We start from the raw sequence: 24,846 nt of genomic DNA, 5'->3' as shown, positions 1-24,846 counted from the left end.
GAGGTCCTTAACGTCAGCAGCATCCGAAGCTAGAAGCAGCACCTGAAGGGCAGAAGCCAACAGAGCAGCTTTGCTGGCTAAAGCAGCAACTTTGGGAGATCGGCAGGCGCTGGAACTGGAGGAAGCACAATTAAAAGCTGAGGAAGAGCAATTGAAAGCACGATTAAAGGCTGAGGAAGAGCAATTGAAAGCACGATTAAAGGTTGAGGAAGAGCAATTGAAAGCACGAATAAAGGTTGAGGAAGAGCAATTGAAAGCACAACTGAAGGCTAAACAAGCACAATTAAAGGCACAAAAGGAAAGGCTGGAAATGGAAATGGTGCTTCCAATAGCCGATGCTGAACTAAATTCCTACCAGGACCGTAAAAAACAACATCCTGCAAGACGGAGCGTGGTCGTCGAAACGAGTGGCGCATGCCCCCCCGAACCGGAGCACAACGACCACTACGACCACAGTTCGGCAACGGAATATCTCGAACTGCCATCACGCCTCCGAGCAACCCACTTAAGCATGCCCGTGAGTGCCAAACCCATAATGTCAAGCACCCTAATGGAACGGCCTACCCAAGGTAACGAACACTCACTTTGCAACACTGATATAGTGGAGCCTCAGGGTAGGATGCCACTTCAGGCAGATCTTACAGAGATGTTTGCGAAGAGTCAGAGGCAACTTTCCTTACCCCCGCGCAACGATTCTCCATTCTATGGTGACCCTCTTGAGTTCACGTCCTTTGTAAGAGCCTTTAAACATGTCATCGAAACCAAAACTGATAGCAATCTGGACAGGCTGTTCTTTCTTGAGCAGTATACTAGAGGACAGCCTAGGGACCTTGTGATAAGCTGCCAACACATGCCAGAACATCGTGGTTACGCAGAAGCTATGAGACTGTTACACGACAAGTTTGGAAATAAACAAATAATCGCTACAACGCTGATGCAAAAGGCACTCAATTGGCCGGAAATAAAGTCAGAGGACGGAAAGTCGCTGACAACTTTCTCCCTGTTTCTAGTAAAATGTTACAATACCATGTCAAGCATCGATTACATGGATGAGTTAGACAATGCTACCAATTTGAGGACTATAGTCTCAAAACTGCCCTACAAATTGCGTGAAAGATGAAGGAACCATGCATACATGCATGAAAGGCGCACCCAGAAAAGAGCCAAGTTTGGGCAGCTGATGGAATTTGTAGAGCAAGAAGCAACTGTAATGTCCAACCCACTTTTCGGCAACCTGAACGTTTCAACTAGTGATAAAAAACACTGCAACAAACCTCCTCCAGGGCTCAAAATGGAAGGAAAAAGAGGTAGCAGCTTTGCAACCGGTGTAAAACAGGTTGGTAAAAATCATAAAGACTTGATTACAGTAAAGAGTAGTGGTGCATCAGTTATTAGTGCCTTCACTAAACCTTGTGCATTCTGTGCGAAAGACCATACCCTAGATAATGGCCACCAGTTTAACAATAAGACATATAAGAATAAATTGGACATTTTAAAAAAGAATGGATTCTGCTTTGGCTGTTTAGTAAATGGACACTTAAGCAAAGACTGCACAAATAAAATTACATGTCAGTTATGCTCAAAGAAACATCCTCGCATGCTACACATTGCAGCACAAGACACAGCTCAAGCGATCGTAAAGGCTGACGAAACCGAACCAGTTAAAACACTGCCTGTTACAGTGAGTCATGAAACGAGCACGTGTACTGGGGCTGGAGATGACTGTATTCTCTCCATAGTACCTGTTAAAATAAAGTCCAAGAAAGGGTAACAAGACAGTAGAAGTATACGCCTTTATGGACCCAGGCAGCTCTGCTACCTTTTGTACAGAGTCATTAGCAAGGCGATTAAACGTACAAGGTAAAAAAATTGACATCATGTTAAGCACCATGAACGCGAGAAATCAAGTAGAAAGTTACGTGCTTACTGACCTAGAGGTTAGTAGTCTGGAAGAAAACACCTTTGTTGAACTCCCCAAAGTGTTCACACAAAAGAGTATCCCAGCCTCAGTGGAAAACATTCCACAACAGCACTACATTGATAAGAGCCATACCTCAGCAAAGTAAAATTGCCTCAGATTAATGCTAGAGTTGAAATTCTCATAGGTAACAAAGAACATAGGCTTCTAGAACCATGGCGAGTAATTAACAGCAGGCACAATGGCAGTAAAGACCGCTCTTGGATGGACCATAAATGTACCACTTCGAGAGTCGGTCGAGGAAGGCACGTGTGACAATGAGCAAGTGAGCGTTGCAGTCAACAGAGTTTCCATCGAAAGTGTAGAACAAATGCTGATACAACAGTACAACCATGACTTTCCTGAACGGAACTGTGATGACAAAACCGAGTTGTCACAAGAGGACTATCAGTTTTTAGACTATGTAACTAACTCCCTGCAGTTCACTGACAATCACTTCTACATTGGCCTACCATTTAAGAAAGCAGATACTCAAATGCCCAACAACCGAAGCACAGCCATGCAGCGTGCACTGAACCTCAAACAGAAGTTTAAGCATAACCGCTCCTTTCACGAAGAGTATTTAAACTTCATGAACGACATGTTTGAAAAGGGTCATGCAGTCAAGGTCCCCACACCTCACCTAAGTTGACAAGACAGGCAAGTGTGGTATATATGGTGTATACCATCCTCAAAAGAAAAAGCTAAGGGTAGTCTTTGACTGCGCTGCCAGCTATCAGGGAATATCATTAAATAGCGAGCTTCAGCAGGGACCCGACCTGACAAACTCACTCATTGGGGTGCTCACACGCTTTAAACAAAAGGAAGTTGCCATGATGGCAGATGTGGAAGCCATGTACTATCAGGTTACAGTTCCGGAAAGGGACACAGACTTGTTGCGTTTCCTATGGTGGCCGAATGGAGACGTGAGTCAGAACTTGGTCGAGTATAAAATGGTCGTTCATTTGTTTGGTGCAAAATCATCTCCAAGTGTAGCTAACTTCGCCCTTAGTAAAACAGCAGAAGAAAACCGCAGCAATGCATCTGCCGAGGCAGTCAACACAGTACTTAAAAACTTTTATGTAGACGACTGCTTGAAGTCTGTTTCTAGTCATAGTCAAGCAGTTGCGCTATATAGTAATCTCACCAAACTGTGCGCAAGCGGAGGGTTTCACCTCACCAAGTGGGCAAGTAATAGTCGTACATTACTAACTTCCATCCCTGAGAATGAAAGAATCAAAGACATGAGGGACTTAGATTTAAGTAAATACGCATTCCCCGTTGAAAGAGCTCTAGGGGTGCTGTGGTGTATTAATTCAGACACGCTCAAGTTTAAGATTAGTTTAAAAGAGCGGCCTGTGACTAGAAGAGGAATCTTGTCAGTCACTAGTTCAATTTATGACCCCTTAGGCTTTCTTGCACCAGTCACACTGCCAGCTAAGATCTTAATGCAGCAGTTATGTAAAGAGAGACTCGCTTGGGACGATGACATTCACGAACAATTTATAAAAAGATGGAGGGCCTGGCTACAAGAGTTGCATCAATTGTCTGAGCTTAGTGTAGCAAGATGCGTAAAACCAGTTGACTTTGGAGTTACAACTACAGCACAACTTTACCACTTCTCAGATGCAAGTGAAATGGGATATGGAGTTGTCTCATATATTAGGTTAGTAAATGCTGATGGACTCACACACTGTGCATTCATGATGGGGAATTCTCGCGTAGCGCCCCTGAAACAAACTACTATTCCCCGAATGGAATTGACAGCGGCAGTGGTTGCTGTAAACAACGACAAAATGTTGAAAGGTCAACTGGAAATAGAACTGCTGGACTCTGTGTTTTGGACCGACAGCACAACTGTCTTGAGATATATTGTCAATGAAAAACTTCGCTTTAAAACCTTTGTCGCTAACAGAATCTCCATCATACGAGAGTCAACCAAGCCACAGCAGTGGAGGTATGTCAACACTTCAAAAAACCCAGCTGACGCTGCTTCCAGAGAAGTTTCCTGTGAAAAATTCAAGAAAACAACAATTGGCTCCATGGTCCCCCCTTTCTTAAAAAAACAGAGAGTAAATGGCCTGAGAACATTCACGATCTGTCGACGAAAGAGGATGACATTGAGATTAAACACTCAGCCTCAGTGAATCTCGTAAAAACTACAGAGAGCACAGATGCCGTGAGTAAATTGATTAACTATCACTCTGACTGGTACAAGCTGAAAAGATCCGTTGCCTGGATTCTTTGCGTTAAGGACATGCTTAAACAGAGAACAAAAAGGATTAAGGGACAGGCAAACAACTCAATAACAGAAAACCATAAGTCTCTAACAATTAGGGACTTAACAATGGCAGAAAACAAAGTCATTAAGTTCGTTCAAAACCAAAAATTCAAAGACGAAATTTCCATGTTACAAAAGGGTAATTCGTCCATAAAAAGAAACAGTTGTCTCTCCAAACTAGATCCAGTACTTCAGGATGGAGTGCTAAGAGTTGGAGGACGTCTTGGTAGGTCGGCAATGCCTGAGCATGTAAAACACCCAGTCATTATACCCAAAGACTCACACATTACAACTTTAATCCTAAGAGACATTCACGAACAGGTCGGACATTGTGGAAGGAATTACAGTGGAACCTCGGATTACGAGCTTAATTCGTTCCGGAAGTTGGCTCGTATTCCAAAACACTCGTAAACCAAATTTAATTTTCCCATAGGAAATAATGGAAACTTAAATTATTCGTTCTACAGCCCAAAAAAATAAATACATAAATATAATTAATACAAAATATAAAGTAAAAATAAAACAAATTAACCTGTACTTTACCTTAAAAAAATGTAAAATTAAACCTCGACAGATAAGGGTTTTCGTTTGTGCATACAGAGCGTATGTGTGTAAAATGTGCGCGCGCGCGCACACACACACACACATTAACGGATAGACCGTTTTTAAAACCATTTAAAAATTAGCATGGAACATTCCTAGCCACACTCACGTGAGCGCATACTAACAGGATCACTGCTGTAAGTAAAAAAACAACAAAAAACAAATTAAACAGCTCCTCACCTTTGAAAACAATCGCGACAGAGAGAAGTTTGTGTGTTTATTTGGCAACCTGAGAGGAGGGGGGATGAAGGGGGGCTCGCTCGCGTTTACGGTCCCCTTCTCTCAGGTTGCCAAACAAACACACAAACTCTCTGCCTTACACAGACACAAACACACACACTCAAAAACACTGCAGGCACTAAGACCCAGCAGGGGAGACGATAGGTCTCGGCTTTACAGCTCCCCTTCTCTCAGGTTGCCAAATAAACACACAAACTCTTCTCTGTCGCGACTGTTTTCAAAGGTGAGGAGCTGTTTAATTTTTGTTGTTGTTACTTTACAGTAGTAATCCCGTTAGTATGCACACACGCGAGTGTGACTAGCGATGTTACTTGCTAATTTTTAAACGGTTTTAAAAACGGTCTCTCCGTTAATGTGTGTGTGTGCGCGCGCACACGCACATCTCACACACACACACACACACACACACACAGCGCGTGTGTGTATTCACCCAGCAGGAGAGACGATTACCTACAATTCTGCTGCAAGAGAGAGAAAAACCGTTGGCTTACTTGTGATGACGTAACGCTCGTTGTTAAAACAAGAAGCGCATTAAAACATGATACTCGGTGTTCGTTAACTAAGACAATGCTCGTTTTTCGAGTAAAAAATTATTAAAAATTGTTGCTCGTCTTGCAAAACACTCGTAAACCACGTTACTCGTAATCTGAGGTTCCACTGTATATGCTTTCGAAATTGCGGCAGAAATACTGGATTCCGACTGCAAATTCCCTTGTGAGAAAGGTTTCTTTCCAGTTGTGTGACATGTAGAAAGATCAGAGCAAAGAATAGTGAACAAAAAATGTCAGAACTGCCACGTGATAGAATAACACCAGATCACCCACCGTTCACTAACGTAGGGGTAGACTATTTTGGACCCTTTGAGGTCAAACAGGGTAGAAGTAATGTTAAAAGATATGGCGTATTGTTTACTTGTCTGACAACAAGAGCCGTGCACATTGAAGTCGCGCAGTCATTAGATACAGACTCCTGCTTAAATGCTATTCGACGCTTCATGTGCAGAAGAGGCCAGGTGTCAGTTATGAGAAGTGATAATAGAACAAACTTCAAAGGTGCTGAGACTGAATTGCGTAAAGCTATCCAACAGTGGAATCAGTCAAAAATTTAAGGCGTCCTCATGCAAAAGGGGATACAATGGATATTTAATCCTCCTGCTGGGTCTCACTTTGGTGGAATATGGGAAAGGCAGATAAGGTCAGTTAAAAAAAAAACTTGAGGTCTGTACTAAAAGAACAAACACTAAACGCTCAAAACTAGCACCCTGGAAAGACCCATCAATAAGCTGTGCCTTATATGTGAAATAGACTGTTAATCACCTTATAAAGTAGTCATGTTCCGTTCATTTGGTACGCAACGATATGAATACCTTGAGTTAAACCGTTAACAAATGTTTAAAGTGTTAAGAAAGTTAATTCAAATTTTAATCTAATAGTAAATGTTGTGGCCCAATTGTAAAAAAAAAAAAAAAAAAAAATAAAAATGTGTGTAAAAAACGTGTGTAATTGTCAGTCTTCCTGCCTGTCAATTAGGGGCTGGAAATTCAGATTTTTTGCTCATATGTGACACATATCGGATATGTTCTATGTCCGTGTAGACAGGAAAAAAACGCATGCATTCCGATATTTCGAGATCGGTTTCAGGCCTCCTTCATATGTGGAAATAAATCAGATATAAATCAGATATGTGCTAATGTGATTGTCGTGTAAACAGACAGATTGGATTTCCTGAGGCATTGTGTTCTGTACGTCATTAAAACTGAGACTTCTTCGCGGTTTAATGACGTAATGTTATTCTCTGGTGGAAGTGCATGTGGAATTATAACATCGCAGGTGACATGAAAAATGAAAACACCCAAGCAATTTTTTTATGCTAATTAGGGCTAAATAAAATTAAGAAATCAGAATTTGGTGAATGAAGCATATGCGCAAGATGCAATTATGCCGTATTTTTCTTCCTCCTCCATTTTAAAACCATGGTGACATTTCGTGAACTCAAGCATAGTTCACCTTTGTCTATCTTGGCTAGTGTGTCGCGCAAGAACCTCCCTTTAAGTATGCGCGATGTTTCAGATGGCATGGCAAGTGTAAACATGTGTATCGGATATGAGTCATAGTTGAAAGAACGTGTAAACAGACGGTTAAAGAAGGAATCTAACTGCCAAGGTTGGGAACACAAATGTGACATAACTTCCTGTTTTTGTATCGTTGCTGCGAAAGTTTCGTGTTTGTATCAGCGTTTAATTATATTGCTTTTTCGTTTATACAATAATAATATTAATAGCAACTAGTTTTTACATCTTCATACTATTTGGCTTCGCCTTTTATCCCGTTTTTTGGAGAACGTGCAAGTTTTTTCTTCTAAGAACAACAAACGGAATTCAGCTCAAAACAACTAAACCCCGACTCAGGTACGATATAATGGATAATATTCAGCATGTTTAATGTGTAGAGTGCAGGATGTTTAGACATACTTCCTCCGTGGTTTAGTAGTAATTTTACTTGTGATAGGTGTGTGTTAGTGAGCACTCTGACGGAGAAGATATCAGCGTTAGAGAAGCGCATCCAGACTTTAGAGAGGGTTAGAGAGTGTGAGAGCAGTGTTATTCCCGTACCGGACAGTCTGGGTGCCGCAGGCGGAGATAACCAGCCCCCGACTTCGGCATTAGAGCCCTTACAGCGGGGCGAGTGGGTGACGACTCGGCGGCATACTCGTTCAGTCAAAGCTAAAGCTAGCCCACCGGAGCACACCTCTTCTGCACTTTACGTGTCCAACAGGTTTGCTCTCCTCAGTGATGCACCTGCTGAGGAACCTGAAAGAGCTCTGGTTATAGGAGACTCTATACTGAGACATGTGAAATTAGCCAGGCATTTAGGGGCGTCAGTGGCAGTGGTTAGGTGTATCCCGGGAGCCAGAGCACTGGACAAAGCAGGTAATTTTGATTAGTGATTAAAGATAGTGGTACATGCTGGAGCTAATGATGTACGCCTTCATCAGTCAGAGGTTAGCAAGAATAACTTTACAGATGTGTTTAAATTAGCGAAGGCGATGTTCGATGAAGTAGTATGCTCTGGTCCCATCCCAATGAGACGTGGCAACATAGCTTACAGGAGGTTATGGTCGCTGAACCGCTGGATGTGCAGCTGGTGCTTCGAAAATAATGTGGGCTTCATAGACAATTGAAAGACCTTTGAGGGCAAAACTGGCCTGTTAGGGCGGGACGGTGTCCATCCCACTCGGGAAGGTGCTGCTCTCATTTCCTGTAGTATAGCTCATAGTCTCAGAAGAGGCCTAGTTAATCGGTGACAATCCAGAGCCCAGGCCAGGGAGCAGACGAACAGGCTAAACCAACTGACTGCTAGCTGCATAGAGTCGCCACTCAGGGTTCACTGTATGGAGACTGTGTCTGTTCCCCGAGCTAAGCAAAAATGTAGAAAGACTCAGAAAGTCTGTTTTAGTAATTTAATTAACATAAATACCACATACTCGGATTACACTGAATGCGCAGCTGGCACCTCTGATCTGAAGCTAGGACTGTTAAATATTAGATCTCTCGCATCTAAAGCATTATAGTTAATGAAATTATCACAGATTAGGAATTTGATATACTCTGTTTAACTGAAACCTGGATTAACAGGACGAGTATGTAGCTCTAAATAAAGCTAGTCCTCCTGGATACAGCTACATACACCAGCCTCGGTTAACTGGTAGAGGAGGAGGCGTCGCAGTTATTCACAATGATAATTTGACTATTATACAAAAACACGGACACAAATTTAATTCATTTGAAGTTCTCTATAGTAACATAAGTGTAGATACAAATATTAATAAAACTCAAATGACTCAAATAATATAAGTCAGCTCAGTCGATTCCACTAATTGTCATTTACAGACCTCCAGGGCCGTACTTTGAATTTCTTAGTGAATTTGGAGATTTCCTCTCAAACCTAGTCGTTTCTGTAGACAAAGCATTGAGTACTGGACTCGGAAGGAGTAAATCAGTGTGTAGTAGCACCCACTCATAAAGCAGGTCACACTTTAGATTTAATAATGTTCTTCGGATTAAGTATAAGAAATTTATTTACAAGTCCATTGTCTAAAATTATATCAGATCACTATCTTGTCTCAATTCCAGTGTGTCATAGTAATAACGTACGCACAGCCCCGCGCTACCGTACTAAACGTACATTGACATCAACTAGTTTTATCAGTAATCTCCCAGGGTTACCAACTTTGATTAGATCACCGTCTGACCCCACAGAACTCGATCAGGCGACTGAATATTTAGAGTCGACGTTCCGTTATACCTTAGATAATGTAGCTCCAGTTAAAAGAAAAATTATTAGAGATAAGGAACTCGCTCCCTGGTATACCGATCATACACGCTCTTTAAAACAGACCGCTTGGAAATTAGAACATAAATGGCGTCAAACTAAATTGTTAGTATTTCAAATAGCATGGAAGGAGAGCTATATACTATAGAAAAGCTCTTAGTGTAGCTAGATCAACGTATCTCTCCACTCTTATAGAAAATAACAAAAATAATCCTAGATTTTTATTTAATACCGTAGCCAAATTAACCAGAAATAAGACCACTGCAGAAATCTCTACAACAGCATCATGTAATAGTAAGGACTTCATGAACTTTTTTAATAATAAAATTGTAAATATTAGGCATAAAATTGAGGCTTTGAAACCAAACAATGTAAGTTATGCAGATGTTAAACTAGCCATGTCAGATCGGAACTTAGAATACTTTACTCCCCTTGAAGAGAATGAACTAATTTCACTCATCTCTTCTGCAAATTCATCAACCAGTACCGACACATTTTCTTAAACAGATAGTACCAGCAATAACAGAACCCCTGTTAAGAATAATGAATTATTTACTCAGCACTTGGTATGTTCCAAAATCTTTTAAATTAGCAAATATTAAACCGATTATAAAGAAACCTGACCTTGACCCCTGTCAGCTGTCCAATTACAGGCCAATATCAAACCTCCCCTTTATCTCTAAGATTCTGGAAAAGATAGTAGCGGAGCAGCTATGCTCATATCTACATAGAAATGGCATACATGAACTCTATCAGTCAGGGTTTAGGCAGCACTCGTTAAAGTAGTAAATTACCTCCTATTGGCCTCTGATCAAGGTTGTGTACCCATGCTTGTATTACTCAACCTCAGTCGAGCTTTTGACACCATTAATCATAGTATTCTTCTTCACAGATTAGAAAATGTAGTAGGAATTAAGGGTACAGCCCTCTCCTGGCTCAGATCCTATTTGACCGATCGGTATCAGTATGTAGACTTGAATGGTGATTATTCTGAATGTTCTCTAGAGGAGTTTGGTGTTCCACAGGGTTCAGTTTTAGGCCCACTGCTTTTTTCCCTTTACATGCTTCCTCTAAGCAACATAATCCCATGATAGCATGATATTAGTTTTCACTGTCATGCTGACGACACACAGTTATATGTCTCAGCAAAACCTGATAAGATAAACTAGCTTACTAAAGTTGAGCAATGTGTGCAGGACATAAGAAATTGGATGCTAATTAACTTCCTTCTGCTTAACTCAGATAAGACATAAGTTCTAGTCATAGGACTGCATACAGCTAGAAGTAAGATTCTACATCGCTCTGTAACTTTCTTTAACTTTCTGTTCCATCAAGTGCAACAATAAAAGACCTCGGTGTGATTATAGATTCCAGCCTTTCATTTGAAGCTCATGTGGATAATATTACCAGGATAGCATTCTTTCACCTCAGAAATATTGCCAAGATAAGAAATATATTGTCGCTAAACGATGCAGAAAACCTACCCTAGTAAAAAAAAAAAAAAGTATACTAAGTATATTAAATCCTAGCATGCCAAAGCATACTTAAATGTACTTGCAGCCAGACTAATGACTAGTATACTTGAAGTTTGCTATTTTGGAACAACTAATTTTGTACTAAGTGTATTTAAGTTGTAATTAAATTGTACAAAAGTACAATTTGAAGTGTATTAAGTATACTTTTGTGTGCTAAAGTGGAACAACTTTAAGTATACTTAGTACACTTAAAGTATATGCCTGTGTGTGTACTAACGTACATACCTGACAGTAATTAATACAATTTAAGTATATATTTAATATATTATAAGTACATTACAGCTATTTTTACTATGTTACAAATACATGATTAATATACTATGAGTATATATTTTTATTACAGCAGTAGCTGTTATACTTCTGGTCAATTAAAAATACAAAAAAAGTACACTTTGTGGTTAATACAAATATACTTTATTGTATCATACAGTACATAAAACCTTCTATATTACAGTATTGCAAATGTATTACCAGTACACTAAAGGTGTTTAGGATAATTTACAAATGCTGAATGTATTTTCTACACTATAACATGTTTTTGAAACACATCACATTAGTACAGTAATTATGAGGGAGATTTTATTCATGAGTTCAACAGATTTAATTTGCACAAGGTTACAAAAAAATTGTCCTATAGTTTATTTGTATTTAACAAACACACAAACTAAAATTTAAACTGTAGTCTGAACACAGACAGACATTAGTATTAAAATATACAGGTACAGTATTAGTTCAAACCTGGTGTGTTGATTCTAGCTGTTACACAAAGACTGAAAACAGGCCGAGAGCTACGGAGCCATTATACCACAAGCAAAGTACAAGAGATTTAGCAACAACACATTAGACACTACATTCTATAGTTTAAAGTATGTACTTAATTACAAATTACCTAACAAAAACCGTTAAATTTACCATATGCCGATAAAAATAAAATAATAACGATACAAACTAATGCACGTGATGTTGCAGCTTCCAGCCGTTAATTCAAACTAGAAGTGGAGGACTGAGGAGCCATTCAGAGAGAGGACTTTCCGAATCTGCCCGCCTACAATCTTTGATTGGCTGGTGGGGCTCGAATACTAGTCTATGGTTGGCTGGAATAGATACAAAGATATCACATACAACATCGCGCGCACGAGAGAGACAGATTCAGCGTGCAGAAATGAGTCTAAAAGCACGAGAGAGTAGTGCACTAAATATAAGTATATCTAAATTTAACTGATAATATACAGAGAATAACGAATATTAAAAATAGTCTTTTGTTCGTTTGTACAATGATTATTTCGAGCATATTTTTTAAAAAATATACCAAAAATACATTAAAAAAACAAGTTTAAATAAGTATACTTTGGAAATTAGACCAACCTTTCACTTAAAGTATATTTTCCAATAATATATTTTTGAAAAGTGTACTATAATACAATTATTTTTAAGTATATTAAAAATTTAATTCCAAAATTTGGTAAAAGCATGATTTTAGTATACTTTTTATATATTAACTGATGGTACAATTTTTTGTTAGTATATTTGCAATGTTGCAAGGATTTCAATATATTTGTAATACACTAAAGTGTATTTTTTTTCACTGGGGTAGTTCATGCTTTTATCACCTCTAGGTTGGACTATTGTAATGCCCTACTGTCTGGTTGTTCAACTAGGTGCATAAACAAGCTTCAGCTAGTCCAGAATGCAGCAGCGAGAGTCCTCACTAGAACCAGAAGATACGAGCACATTACACCTATCTTATCTTTACTTCATTGGCTCCCTGTGAAATTTCGCATTGATTTTAAAATACTATTTTTGACATATAAAGCATTAAATGGTCTTGCACTGCATTATCTGAGTGAACTGCTAGTGTCTTACGATCCGCCACGCCTACTTCGATCAAATGATGCAGGCTGCTTATTAGTACCGCGTATTATGAAAACTACAACTGGGGGAGGGCTTTTTCTCACAAAGCCCCAAAATCATGGAATAGTCTTCCAATTAGTGTTCGGGACTCAGACACAGTCTCAGTGTTTAAGTCCAGGCTAAAAACCTATTTATTTAATCAAGCATTTTTATAAATAGATTTGCCTTAGGTAAAGGAGCAGATCTGGGGGACTCATGGACGTGAAGTATTATGGTGAACTGGTATGTTTAGATGCTGTCCTCCCCACTCTCATTGATCACTCAGGTTTGTTGACAGTAAGGTGATTGGTTGCTTTACATCTCAGGGAGCCCTCATGTCTGTGTTTCCTTCTGGCTCTCCCTTTTAGTTATGCTGTCATAGTTAGTCCTGCCGGAGTCTCTGCTTGCACTCTACAGTAAATATACATTTACATTATACATAATATGACTGTGACCAGACCTAACTGTTATCTCTTCTCTTCTCCTCTCTCTACTGCTCTTTCTCTTCCCTCTCTCTCTCCTTTCCTCTCTCTGTTGAGCTACACATGTCGTTCCTGAGGTGCCAGTGATCCAGACTCCCTCTGCCCTCCGGACCTGTCTGACCCATCCTAATGCCCCGCTTCTGGTTGGAGATCTCGTCACATGGATGCGCCGTGTGTCTCTTTGGGATGCGTCTCGTGTCTGGGGATGGTTCTCTCTACCTAGAAGACGGTTCTGGCCTCGACTGGTGTTGGCAGCTGTTTCTCTGAGGATTGTTCGATAGTTCAGGACTGGAACTTTATACAAGTCTACCTGAGTTTTCAATAACTAACTGGACTCCATATTAACATCAATTAACATCAACTGTTATGCTGAACTGCCTGCCAACTAACACACAGTATGAATGCAGATCAATTCCTGCTCTCTGTTTGACCTAAATGAGGATGGGTTCCCTGTTGAGTCTGGTTCCTCTCAAGGTTTCTTCCTACTACCATCTCAGCGAGTTTTTCCTTGCCACTGTCGCCCTCGGCTTGCTCACCAGGGACTATTTGACCATTTTGATTCATACACATTAAATAATTCTTTTGATTGTGTAAAGCTGCTTTGGGACAATGCCAATTGTTAAAAGCGCTATATAGTGGAACCTCGAATTACGAGTAACACAGTTTACGAGTGTTCTGCAAGACGAGCAATGATTTTTAATTATTTTTGACTTGAAGAACGAGCATTGTCTTAGTTTACGAGCACCGAGTATCATGTTTCACGCATGCGCTTCTTGTTTTGAAACCAAGCGTCACGTCATCACAAGTGAGCCAACGTTTTTTCTCTCTCTTGCAGCGGAATTGTAGGTAATCGTCTCTCCTGCTGGGTGAATACACACACACACACACACACACACACATTAATAAAGAGACCATTTTTAAAACTGTTTAAAAATGAGCTGGGAACATCGCTAGTCACACTCGCGTGAGCGCATACTAACGGGATCACTACTGTAAAGTAAAACAACAACAACAACAACAACAACAAAAAAATTAAACAACTCCTCACCTTTGAAAACAGTTGCGACAGAGAAGAGTTTGTGTGTTTATTTGGCAACCTGAGAGGAGGGGAGCTGTAAAGCTGAGACCTATCGTCTCCCCTGCTGGGTCTTAGTGCTTGTAGTGTTTTTGAGTGTGCGTGTGTGTGTTTGTGTCTGTGTAAGGCAGAGAGTTTGTGTGTTTGTTTGGCAACCTGAGAGAAGGGGGCTGTAAATGCGAGCGAGCCCCCCTTCAGCCCCCCTCCTCTCAGGTTGCCAAACAAACACACAAACTCTTCTCTGTCGGGATTGTTTTCAAAGGTGAGGAGCTGTTTTATTTGTTTTTTGTTGTTGTTGTTGTTTTACTTTACAGCAGTGATCCTGTTGATATGCGCTCACGCAAGTGTGACTAGGGATGTTCCTTGCTAATTTTTAAACGGTTTTAAAAACGTTCTATCCATTAATGTGTGTGTGTGTGTGTGTGTGTGTGTGTGTGTGTGTGTGTGCACGCACATTTTACACACACACACACACCCTGCGTGCACAAACGGAAACACTTATCTGTCGGGATTTATTTTTACATTTTTTTTAAGTAAGGTACAGGTTAATTTGTTTTATTTTTACTTTATATTTTGTATTAATAATTTTTATGTATTATTTTTTTTGGGCTGTAGAATGAATAAATTAAGTTTCCATTATTTCCTATGGGAAAATTTGATTTGGTTTACGAGTGTTTTGGAATATGAGCCCGCTTCCGGAATAAATTATGCTTGTAATCCGAGGTTCCACTGTACAAATAAAATTTTATTGAATTTAAAAAATCAGATATAGGCAACAAATCAGAATTTGGGCATCGAGACCTGCAGTGTAAACGTAGCCATAAATCGACACTTGCACGAACTGCAGCAGTGATATAGCTCCTCAACTATTCCAGCCAACCAGAGACTAGAATCACCAGCCAATCAGAAGCGGGAGGCGGGCAGATTCGGACTGTCTGATGTGCTCCCCAGGCCTCCACTTCTAGTGTAAATTAATGGCTGGAAGCTGCATCGTTGCTTGCGTTCGTTGGTATCGTTATTATTTTATTTTTATCGACATAAGGTAAATTTAATGGTTTTTGTTAGGTAGTTTAAAATTAAGTACATCGTTTAAGCTATAGAATGTATTGTCTAATGTGTTGTTGTTAAATCTTATGTACTTTGCTTGTGGTATAATGGCTCCGTAGCTTTCGGCCTGTTTTCAGTTTCTGTGTAACAGCTAGAATCAACACACCAGGTTTAAACTAATACTGTACCTGTATATTCTAATACTAATGTCTGTCTGTGTTCACATAACAGTTTATATTTTAGTTTGTGTGTTTGTGAGACAACCTGACTTTTGTTGAACACAAATAAACTATAGTAGTGCTTTTTTGTAACCTTGTGCAAATTAAATCTGTTAAACTCATAAATAAAATCTCCCTCATAATTACTGTACTAATGTAATGTGTTTCAAAAACATGTTATAGTGTAGAAAATGCATTTAGCATTTGTAAATTATCCTAAACACTTTTAGTGTACTGGTAATAAATTTGCAATATTGTAGTATAGAAGGTTGTGTGTACTGTATGATACAATAAAGTATATTTGTATTAACCACAAAGTGTACTTATTTAGTATTTTTAATTGACCAGAAGTATAACAGCATGCTACTGCTGCAATAAGAATATACTCGTAGTATATTAATCATGTATTTGTAATACAGTAAAAAAATAGATGTAATGTACTTTTAATACATTAAATATATACTTAAACTGTATTAATTACTGTCAGGTATGTACGTTAGTACACACATGGCCATATACTTTAAGTGTACTAAGTACACTTAAAGTTGTTCCACTTTAGCACACAAAAGTATACTTTATACACTTAAAATTGTGATTTTGTCCAATTTAATTACAACTTAAATACACAAAATTAGTTGTTCCAAAATAGCAAACTTCAAGTATACTAGTCATTAGTCTGGCTGCAAGTACATTTAAGTATGCTTTGGCATGATAGGATTTAATATTTTTAGCATACTTTCTTTTTTTTTACTAGGGATCACACACCTCATGAATGTATATCCTTTGTTTGGTGTCAGCATGTGACATCCTCAGGTAGAATATTTTTACAGGCTCCTAATTGGTCATCATGGCATCATTTGTGGTTAAGACTATATACCTATATTCTGGTTTGGCATGCAGAGACAGCATGTTTTTATGTTTTATATTAAGTGAATGATGACAGGGGGGATTTTTTTTTTTTTCAAAAACATCCATGAACTAGGCCTTCACCTGAATAGTCCAATGTTGATTATTTTGCAAGGCAAATAACAGGTTTCAATTAATTTACTACTTCTAATATTTAAACATTTTCCCAGTTTACTGGGATGGGGATGGCAAATATTGTAATGATTCTGGTACAAAGGGGTCGGACGCAAACGCACATACAATAATCAAGAGTCTTTTTATCAGAACGTTTTTGTCCTCCTTGGAAACATGGATGTGGGTTTTCGACCCGCGACTTCACTGTCGGTTCACTCCTAAGGAACATGTAAAGGGCTCTTGGTATTAAGGGTTAACTCTGACAGATTCTTACACACTGAACGGTGGACGGACAAGGAGCTACGGGGTCGACTGGCTTAAATAGGGGAGCACATAAGGGAGACACAGGTGACACTAATTTAGTAATATTAACGAAACACATATACACACCAGGGGGAGACAAAGCAGCGGCTCAGTAGTCCGGAGAGCACGATCTTCCTCCCTGAGGCCGTGGAGGCACAGGTGTTACAAATTTTTTCATTACTGGGTATAGAAAAGTATCTAGCACAAAAGTATCTAGCACAAAACTTCTACTTCTAGTTTGCTTCTACTAAACATTATGGTTTCATTTATGGTACAAGTTTAACTTTAGGCATACCAAAAGACTGCCAAAGTGTCTTTAAAATCGGTCAGTTTTGCATGATGTGGTGACAAATCTGGCCGGACAGAAATAGACATACAGACAGTAAAGATATCATTGAAAGAGCGAGTTCTGACCAATGTACAAACAAACCTTTTCTTTTATTTATATAGATAATCTTCACATGATGTTCATTAAAAAAAAAATAAGCTGTTTTATTCAGATGGATAAAAATGTTTAAGGTCATATGATGCCTAATTAAAACTTGGCATCTTCATAATAAAGGAAATGTAAGTAATTTTTATTTGTAACATTTGACAGACACCCTTATTTACTGTAGATTGACTGGAATTAAGGGATTTGCTAAGGTAGGGCAGAGGTTATCACAATCTAAAAATATAGTTTTGTTAGTTCAAGAGAGAGATCGATAGAGAGCTGGTAAGAGAGAGAAAGAGAGAGAGAATATCATTAAGTATAAAAATACTAAGTAAAAAATATTTCTTATGTATAAGACTCACCTGTTCTATGATCAGAATACTTTGTTGCATGAGCAATGTTTGATACCTCAGACTTTGCTGACTGTTTGTCAAATGTCCAAACAGCAAAGAAGAGCATGGTGCCATTTTTAATGGTACTGTTAAGCTGGAAAGAGTGTTGCTCAGCTGATCCTGACTCCTGAGGCTGAAGTGCTGATGTGTTGAGTAAATTAGTGCTGCTAAAGTTGTGTTGAAGCATCTTAAAATCTTTACTCCATCTGATTTCGTAGGACTGGGCTTAAACAAAAATGCAAAATTACTATTAGAGATTTGATTTATACGGTAAGAGTAAATACTCTTAGGCTAGAACCTCTTTTGTACAGTGGAAAAAATAATTATTTTATCCCCTGTAGATTTTGTAAGTTTGCCCACTTACAAATAAATTAAGGGTCAATAATTTTTCGGTAAAGTTCGGTAAATTGTATCAACCCCAAATCGAGTCATTAACTATTTAAACAAATTCCGAAGAACATGATAACAATTCTACAGCACTTTTTGACAATAAGGTCGTTATCGAGGTCATGAAAACGACTCTCTGGCACATTTTAACAATAAAGAAGTGTTATTGACATAATAACATTTTAATAACCGGCCATTAAGGAATTTAACAATGTTTGACTGAGCCCTAAATGAATCATAATAAAAACTATACCACCACTATAAAGCGAAATTAAAATGACGCTACTGACTACTGAGTATATTATGACTTAATATAACTGTGGCAGGAATGCGGAAGTGCCGAGATCCGAGGGTCAGCAACAGTAAATCCGTGATGGCAAAACATCCGTAGCGTGAGACAAAGACGTGGTCGTGAAAACAGAGCGTGGTCGGAGGTTTAAAGCAGGGAGAAACTGGACACGGGACCAACCGGCGGACATGGGAGACATGGAACGTGGGGTTAATTCGGCTCATAGATAATGGCAGTGCCAGTCTGACTGAGCATTGATTAATGACACAAAAGATTGTAAAAGGCCCGATGAATCTAGGCGAAAGTTAGATTCTTGAGCGGTAGGTTACTTGTGGAGAGCATAACTCTTTGTCCAACACGGTAAGCTGGAGCGGCTAAGCGGTGGAGATTGGCCTTGTGCTGAAAGATAGTCATGGAACGTTGTAATTGAGCGCGAACTCGTTTCCATGTCCTTTTACAATGACGGATGAAAGCTTGAGCTGAAGGGACAGCAGTTTCTTTCTCCTGGGTGGGGAACAGTGGTGGTTGATAGCCGAGACAGCACTGAAAAGGTGACATGCCTGTGGACGAAGTGGGGAGCGAGTTATGCGCATATTCAATTCCTGTGAGGTCATGCATCTCAGAGATTTCTCCAATTCTTGATTCATGCTCTCGGTTTGGCCATTGCTCGGAGGGTGAAACCCCAATGAGAGGCTGGGGGTGGCGCCGATGAGGGCACAGAAGGCTTTCCAAAATTGTGCAGAAAACTGTGGGCCCCTGTCCGAGACTATATCCGATGGGATGCTGTGGATTCTGAAAATGTAAGAAGTTCAGCTGTTTCCTTGGCAGAAGGAAGCTTGGGTAAAGATATATAGGCTGACTTAGAAAACCGGTCAACAACTGTTAAAATGCAGGTATTATTGTCGGAAGGTGGCAAACCGGTTATAAAGTCCAGTGAGATGTGAGACCAAGGGCGATGGGGAATGGGAAGGGGTCTTAGGAGTCCCTCAGGTGGACGATTTGTTGTCTTATTTCTGGCACAAATATTACAAGATGCCACAAAGCTTTTGATGTCCTTCTTGATGGTTGGACTCATCGCTGTGCTTGTTGTGACTGAAAAAACGCTGCAACTGCTTCAAAGTCTTTCCTCTCCGTGACCGCTGAAATCCGACACGACACCACGTTAGGCTACGTCTTGACTCATTTGCATATCGACGGTGATTAGATGTTGACCAAGGGCTCAGGGGAAGTGTGTGTGTGTGGATGTGTATGTGTGTGTGCGCGCGCCTACTTTGTGTACTTTTATAAACATTCTAAATATAAACAAACAAAATACAGCTTTCGTTTCTCGGAGGTAAACTGAAAAGTGAAGTTGTTCAGCTGTTTAGTGTCACTATGCAGATGTTACACTCAGTGTAGTTACCGAAAATCTTTGATACCTGTCTGATCGATACCATTTTGTAGATCTAAATGGAGAACTGTCTGGTGTACTGCCAGTGAAATATGGGGTCCCACAAGGGTCAGTTTTAGGACCTCTGCTGTTCTCAATATACATGCTTCCCTTGGGTAACAGCATTAGAAGACATGGGATTAGTTTCCATTGTTATGCTGATGATACCCAATTATATATCTCAACAAAACCAGATGAAATACCTAAGTTGTCTAGATTAACTGAGTGTGTCCAGGACATAAAAGATTGGATGATTAATAACTTTCTTTTACTAAACTCAGACAAGACAGAGATATTACTCATCGGCCCAAAAACCAGCACACAACAGCTTTTATAATTCAGCCTGCATTTAGAAGGATGTACTGTTACTACTAGCTCAACAGTAAAAGACCTGGGCGTAATATTAGACACTAACTTGTCCTTTGAAAATCATATTTCCAATATCACAAAAACAGCCTTTTTCCATCTTAGAAATATCGCCAAACTTAGGATCATCTTATCCGTATCTGATGCAGAAAAGCTAGTTCATGCATTCATGACTTCCAGACTGGACTATTGTAATGCATTACTAGGTGGTTGACCTGCATCCTCAATAAACAAGCTTCAGTTAGTCCAAAATGCAGCTGCCAGGGTTCCCACTAGATCCAGAAAATATGATCATATAACCCCAATATTATCATCCCTGCACTGGCTACCTGTCCAGTTTAAAATTAATTACAAAATAGTATTACTTACATACAAGGCTTTAAATGGTTTAGCTCCCACATACCTAATCAGCCTTTTGATACGCTATAATCCACCACGCTCCTTTAGATCACAAAACTCTGGACTTTTTGTAATTCCCAGAATTTCAAAATCTACAAAAGGGGGTAGGGCTTTTTCATATTTAGCTCCAAAGCTTTGTAATAGCCTTCCAGACAGTGTTCGGGGCTCAGACACAGTTTTCCAGTTTAAAAATAGACTCAAACGCATCTCTTTAATCTGGCATACGCATAACTCATCCCATAACTTCATACTTCAGTACATCTATCCAAAATGGCAACTACGCTAATTCTCTCCATCTGTTTTGTACTTTTCTACCCATCCTGAGGCATCTGGAGATTGTTCCAGCTTCAGTAGACAAGGGCCAACCCTGCGAGGATCCTGAGGCATCCAGAGAAGGACCAGCTCCAGCTGGATTCTGCTTCATGATGGTTGGAGCTACACATCCTGCTCCTGTGCTCCCAGTGATCTAGACCCCATCTGCCCTCTGCACCTACTGACTCCCTGTGCTGAACTGGACTTCATGTTAATTTTAAAGTATTTTCTGTTATATTGTACTTTCAGCTGCACAACACACATGATGTTATATAATCTCTATCTGTTATCACCCAAATGAGGATGGGTTCCCTGTTGAGTCTTGTTCCTCTCAGGGTTTCTTCCTATTGCCATCCCAGGGAGTTTTTCCTTGCCACTGTCGCCGTCACCCTTGGCTTGCTCATCAAAGAAATTTCATTTATTTAGCTCATTATTATCTAGACACATTTTTCTCACACATACACAATTTATTATTATTATTATTATTATTATTATTAATGAATTTCTTTTATTTTTGTGAAGCTGCTTTGAGACAATGACCATTGTTAAAAGTGCTATATAAATAAAATTTAATTTAATTGAATAGGTTTTGGGGCGGCTTAGGTGTGGCCGGGTTAGAAGCGGGGGCATTGAGGAACTGACGAGTCTCCTTTTGTCGTGTTCGTTTGCGAGCGATGATCCTTGTTGCCAGGTCCATGAGCCCCTGAAGGTTAGAAGGGAGCTCTCGGGCTGCTAATTCATCCTTGACTGGGTCAGAGAGTTCATGAAGGAATATGTGGAAGAGTGCCCGATCTTTTCAACCACAAGAGGGAGCCAGAGTCCGGAAACAAGGATCCAAACGCAGAGTGAGCGTATACTGCTTCTCTGATCGAGCCCTGCAGCGCGAATGCAGAATAGTAGAGCTGGTGTATGTAGAGAGCGAGTGCAGCGCTTATAGTCAATGAGTTCAGTGGCAGGAATGCGGAAGTGCCGAGCGCGCACTTACCGTTTTTCTGAATGGGCGGAATTGTCACAGGCGGTGACAATCCCGCGGAGCAAGGCAGAAGAATCGCGCAGGACGCTAGATCCGAAATCCAAACCGAATAGCTCGAAGTCAATGAACAGGCAGAGGTCCAAAACGGGGAACCAAAAAAGTCCGTGATTAGCGCTTGTGGTCGAAAGGCAAATCCGAGGGTCAGCAACAGTAAATCCGTGAGGGTACAAGATCTGTGAGACAAAGGCGTGGTCGTGATCCAGAGGTTCAAAGCAGGGAGAAACGCTGGAATACTGGGCATGGATAGCACACAATAATCTGGCAGAGAGCTGTTGTCTGAAGGCATGTTAAATAGAGAGCTGTGATGATTAGGAATTGATAACTGGTGTGTTTGGAGCGGTGGATGAGGTGGTGAAAGGCAAGGAGCGGGATGGATCGTGGAGCAGAAGTGTGCAGGTGATCATGAACTTGACTGAGATATGGGCGTGACCTGGCGTACCGTAACAGTTTTTTTTTAGGGTATTATTATTAATTTTACATTTTATCTGCTTTTTAAAAGCTGCCGGTCTTTTTTACAGGGTCATGATTGGTCATCATGGCATCATTTGTGGTTGTGCATTGGTCCAGATTCGGGAGCAAATTCGGCTAAATAGAATGGGGATATTAGCTTTATGTTAAAGGATAGAAACATCATATCAATAAAAAATTCAGAAAAGACACATATAAAAATTATAAACTAAGTTACATTTTAGTGAGTGGTACACAAACTAATTTAAGAAGGTGCTCCTAACAACTTGTTATTTGTACAAAAGGGGGGTCCACAGAATCTCTATCTTCAATTTAAACCTTACCACCATGGGCAAAGCCAAAGACCTGTCAAAGAATGTAAGAGACAAAATTACAGGGGATCAGATAATTCTTTTCCTCACTGTATGTAAAATAGATGTGAATCATTTATGATGACATTTTAATATTATAACATACTGTACCTACCTAGTATTAAAGTTTTCAATAAATAATTGTATCTATTTAAAACGTCTTGTTTGAACAGATGAAATAAAAGTGGCACATGGAGTTCTAAGGTTAAAATATTCTAGAAGTTTCCTTACACAAATATTCTCAGCCTATACATATTTACTGTACTGTATATACAAGCAAACATGGCAGTCAGGGCATGACATAATAATCAAAACCTTTTTGTATAGGATTCTGATTGGCCATCATGGTTTTGTGATTAGGGTTATATTGTCATTTGCACATTTGACATCATGTTTTTTCATTTTCGTGTAGATTAAAAATACCCCTGACCTACGTCTTATTCTGATTAGTCAAGTGTTGTTGATTAATTTGTATGGCAAATAGCAGAATTAAATTAATGTGATTGTTCTGCTAATAGTTTTTAATAACAGTTAGTTCACTAGGACAGGGATGGCAGACATTCCGTATAAAAAAAGCAAATAGTAAATAATTATTTATAAAAAACATAATCACCAACAGTGAAACTTTTTTAAATAATATATTTATTTTACAATTATAAAAGGTGTCTCCACTGTCAGCACTTTGTACCAGTCAGTAAATCTGACTATAACAGAGAGACACAGATAAACTTATTACTATTATATTATAAGTATAAAAGTATATATTAAAAACATAATCAGTACATGTAAAACTCACCTGTTCCCTGATCACAATCCTCACCAGGAGCTGTCCAGTTAAGAAACACAGTGTTCTCCCGGATTACAGCAATCACATCTACGATCTTGTTTGGAGGGAAGTTTAAAGGTGCATCCTTTTCCACCACAAAACTCGCCCCAGTTACTACTCTGGTGAACTTGCTATTGTCCTCTGTCTTCACATTTACTGCGGGCTTAGGAGGGTTTAAAACCACTTCACCTGTAAAGAGGACATGAATCCTCGTTATAATCCCTGAGACAGTTAAAGGTCTACGATGTGTCACTGGTTTCCAAAGTGCCGTATTACCATCCCCACCGCATTTCCTGAACACAATTCCCACCCAATCCTAACTTTTCCCCCCATCGCTCCTACCTTGTTCTGTTACAGATAGATATAGTATGCTTCAATAATCCAATTAATAATGCACAAGTGTTTTATTTATTATTTTATAAAATTTGACTTTAAAATATATTTTCATGTTAATGATAATTATTTTAAGTATTACATATTTAATTAATCTGTTTCACATTACTGATTAGCAACATCTAATGGTTATTTTAACATCTAAAGGAATCTTTTTGTCATTACATTATTTTATTAATACATAAATATGGCTTTCCACCAAAGTTTTACAATTTTTATTTATTATTAGTTAATTTTAAATGACTAGTGGTGGGCAAACTTAAATTTAAATATAGTGTGTGTTACCACTGTATTTGATTAAAGGAATCAAAAATTTTTTCTCTGACACACAATGCTGTCTATAACAAAATGTTTAACATGAAATGTCATGATCAGTCAATAAAAGAAAGTAAAAAATAAAATAAAGTCACCCATGGCCCGGTACCAGTCAGTTCCATGAGTCAGTTCCACTGCTTTGCACAGCAGGGGGCAATTCTGACTGAATTATAATAGTAGACAATAGTTACCATCAACAATATATCCAGGGACATACAGAGCACCACTGTGTCTGGGCAGATGAAAGTGGACACCTTCATGTTGACTTTCCACTCTGACTTTTAGACTGTATCTTCCACGTTTAAATTTTATGAAATAACTGGAATATACACCATCATCTTTGAAAGCATCAGCTCCTGTAAAAGATAGGCCCTAGATAAATGTTTTGTTTTTGTAACAGGGGCTCCGGTTAGAGGCTTTTATTTTGACAAGCATGCAGGCTGCTCATGATTTAAGTTGCTGCGATTGGTTG

The 24,846-nt window shown here is 39.3% G+C and overlaps 1 protein-coding gene across 1 annotated transcript in view; it reads right to left on the bottom strand.

Moving 5' to 3' along the window:
* LOC128532817 (calcium-activated chloride channel regulator 1-like) overlaps positions 1-24,846 on the bottom strand; it is a 53,974-nt gene that overhangs the window by 5,452 nt on the left and 23,676 nt on the right. The window contains exons 12-14 of the mRNA XM_053506919.1: positions 24,566-24,730; positions 23,637-23,855; positions 17,778-18,032 (exon numbers count right to left, since the gene is read on the bottom strand). Of these exons, the coding sequence (XP_053362894.1) occupies positions 17,778-18,032; positions 23,637-23,855; positions 24,566-24,730 (639 nt within the window). The remainder of the gene's footprint in view (positions 1-17,777; positions 18,033-23,636; positions 23,856-24,565; positions 24,731-24,846) is intronic.

Source organism: Clarias gariepinus, chromosome 11 (assembly GCF_024256425.1).
Source record: "Clarias gariepinus isolate MV-2021 ecotype Netherlands chromosome 11, CGAR_prim_01v2, whole genome shotgun sequence".
Classification (NCBI taxonomy): domain Eukaryota; kingdom Metazoa; phylum Chordata; class Actinopteri; order Siluriformes; family Clariidae; genus Clarias; species Clarias gariepinus.
Note: the sequence above shows the minus strand (reverse complement) of the source record. Positions and strands in the feature narration are given on the sequence as shown.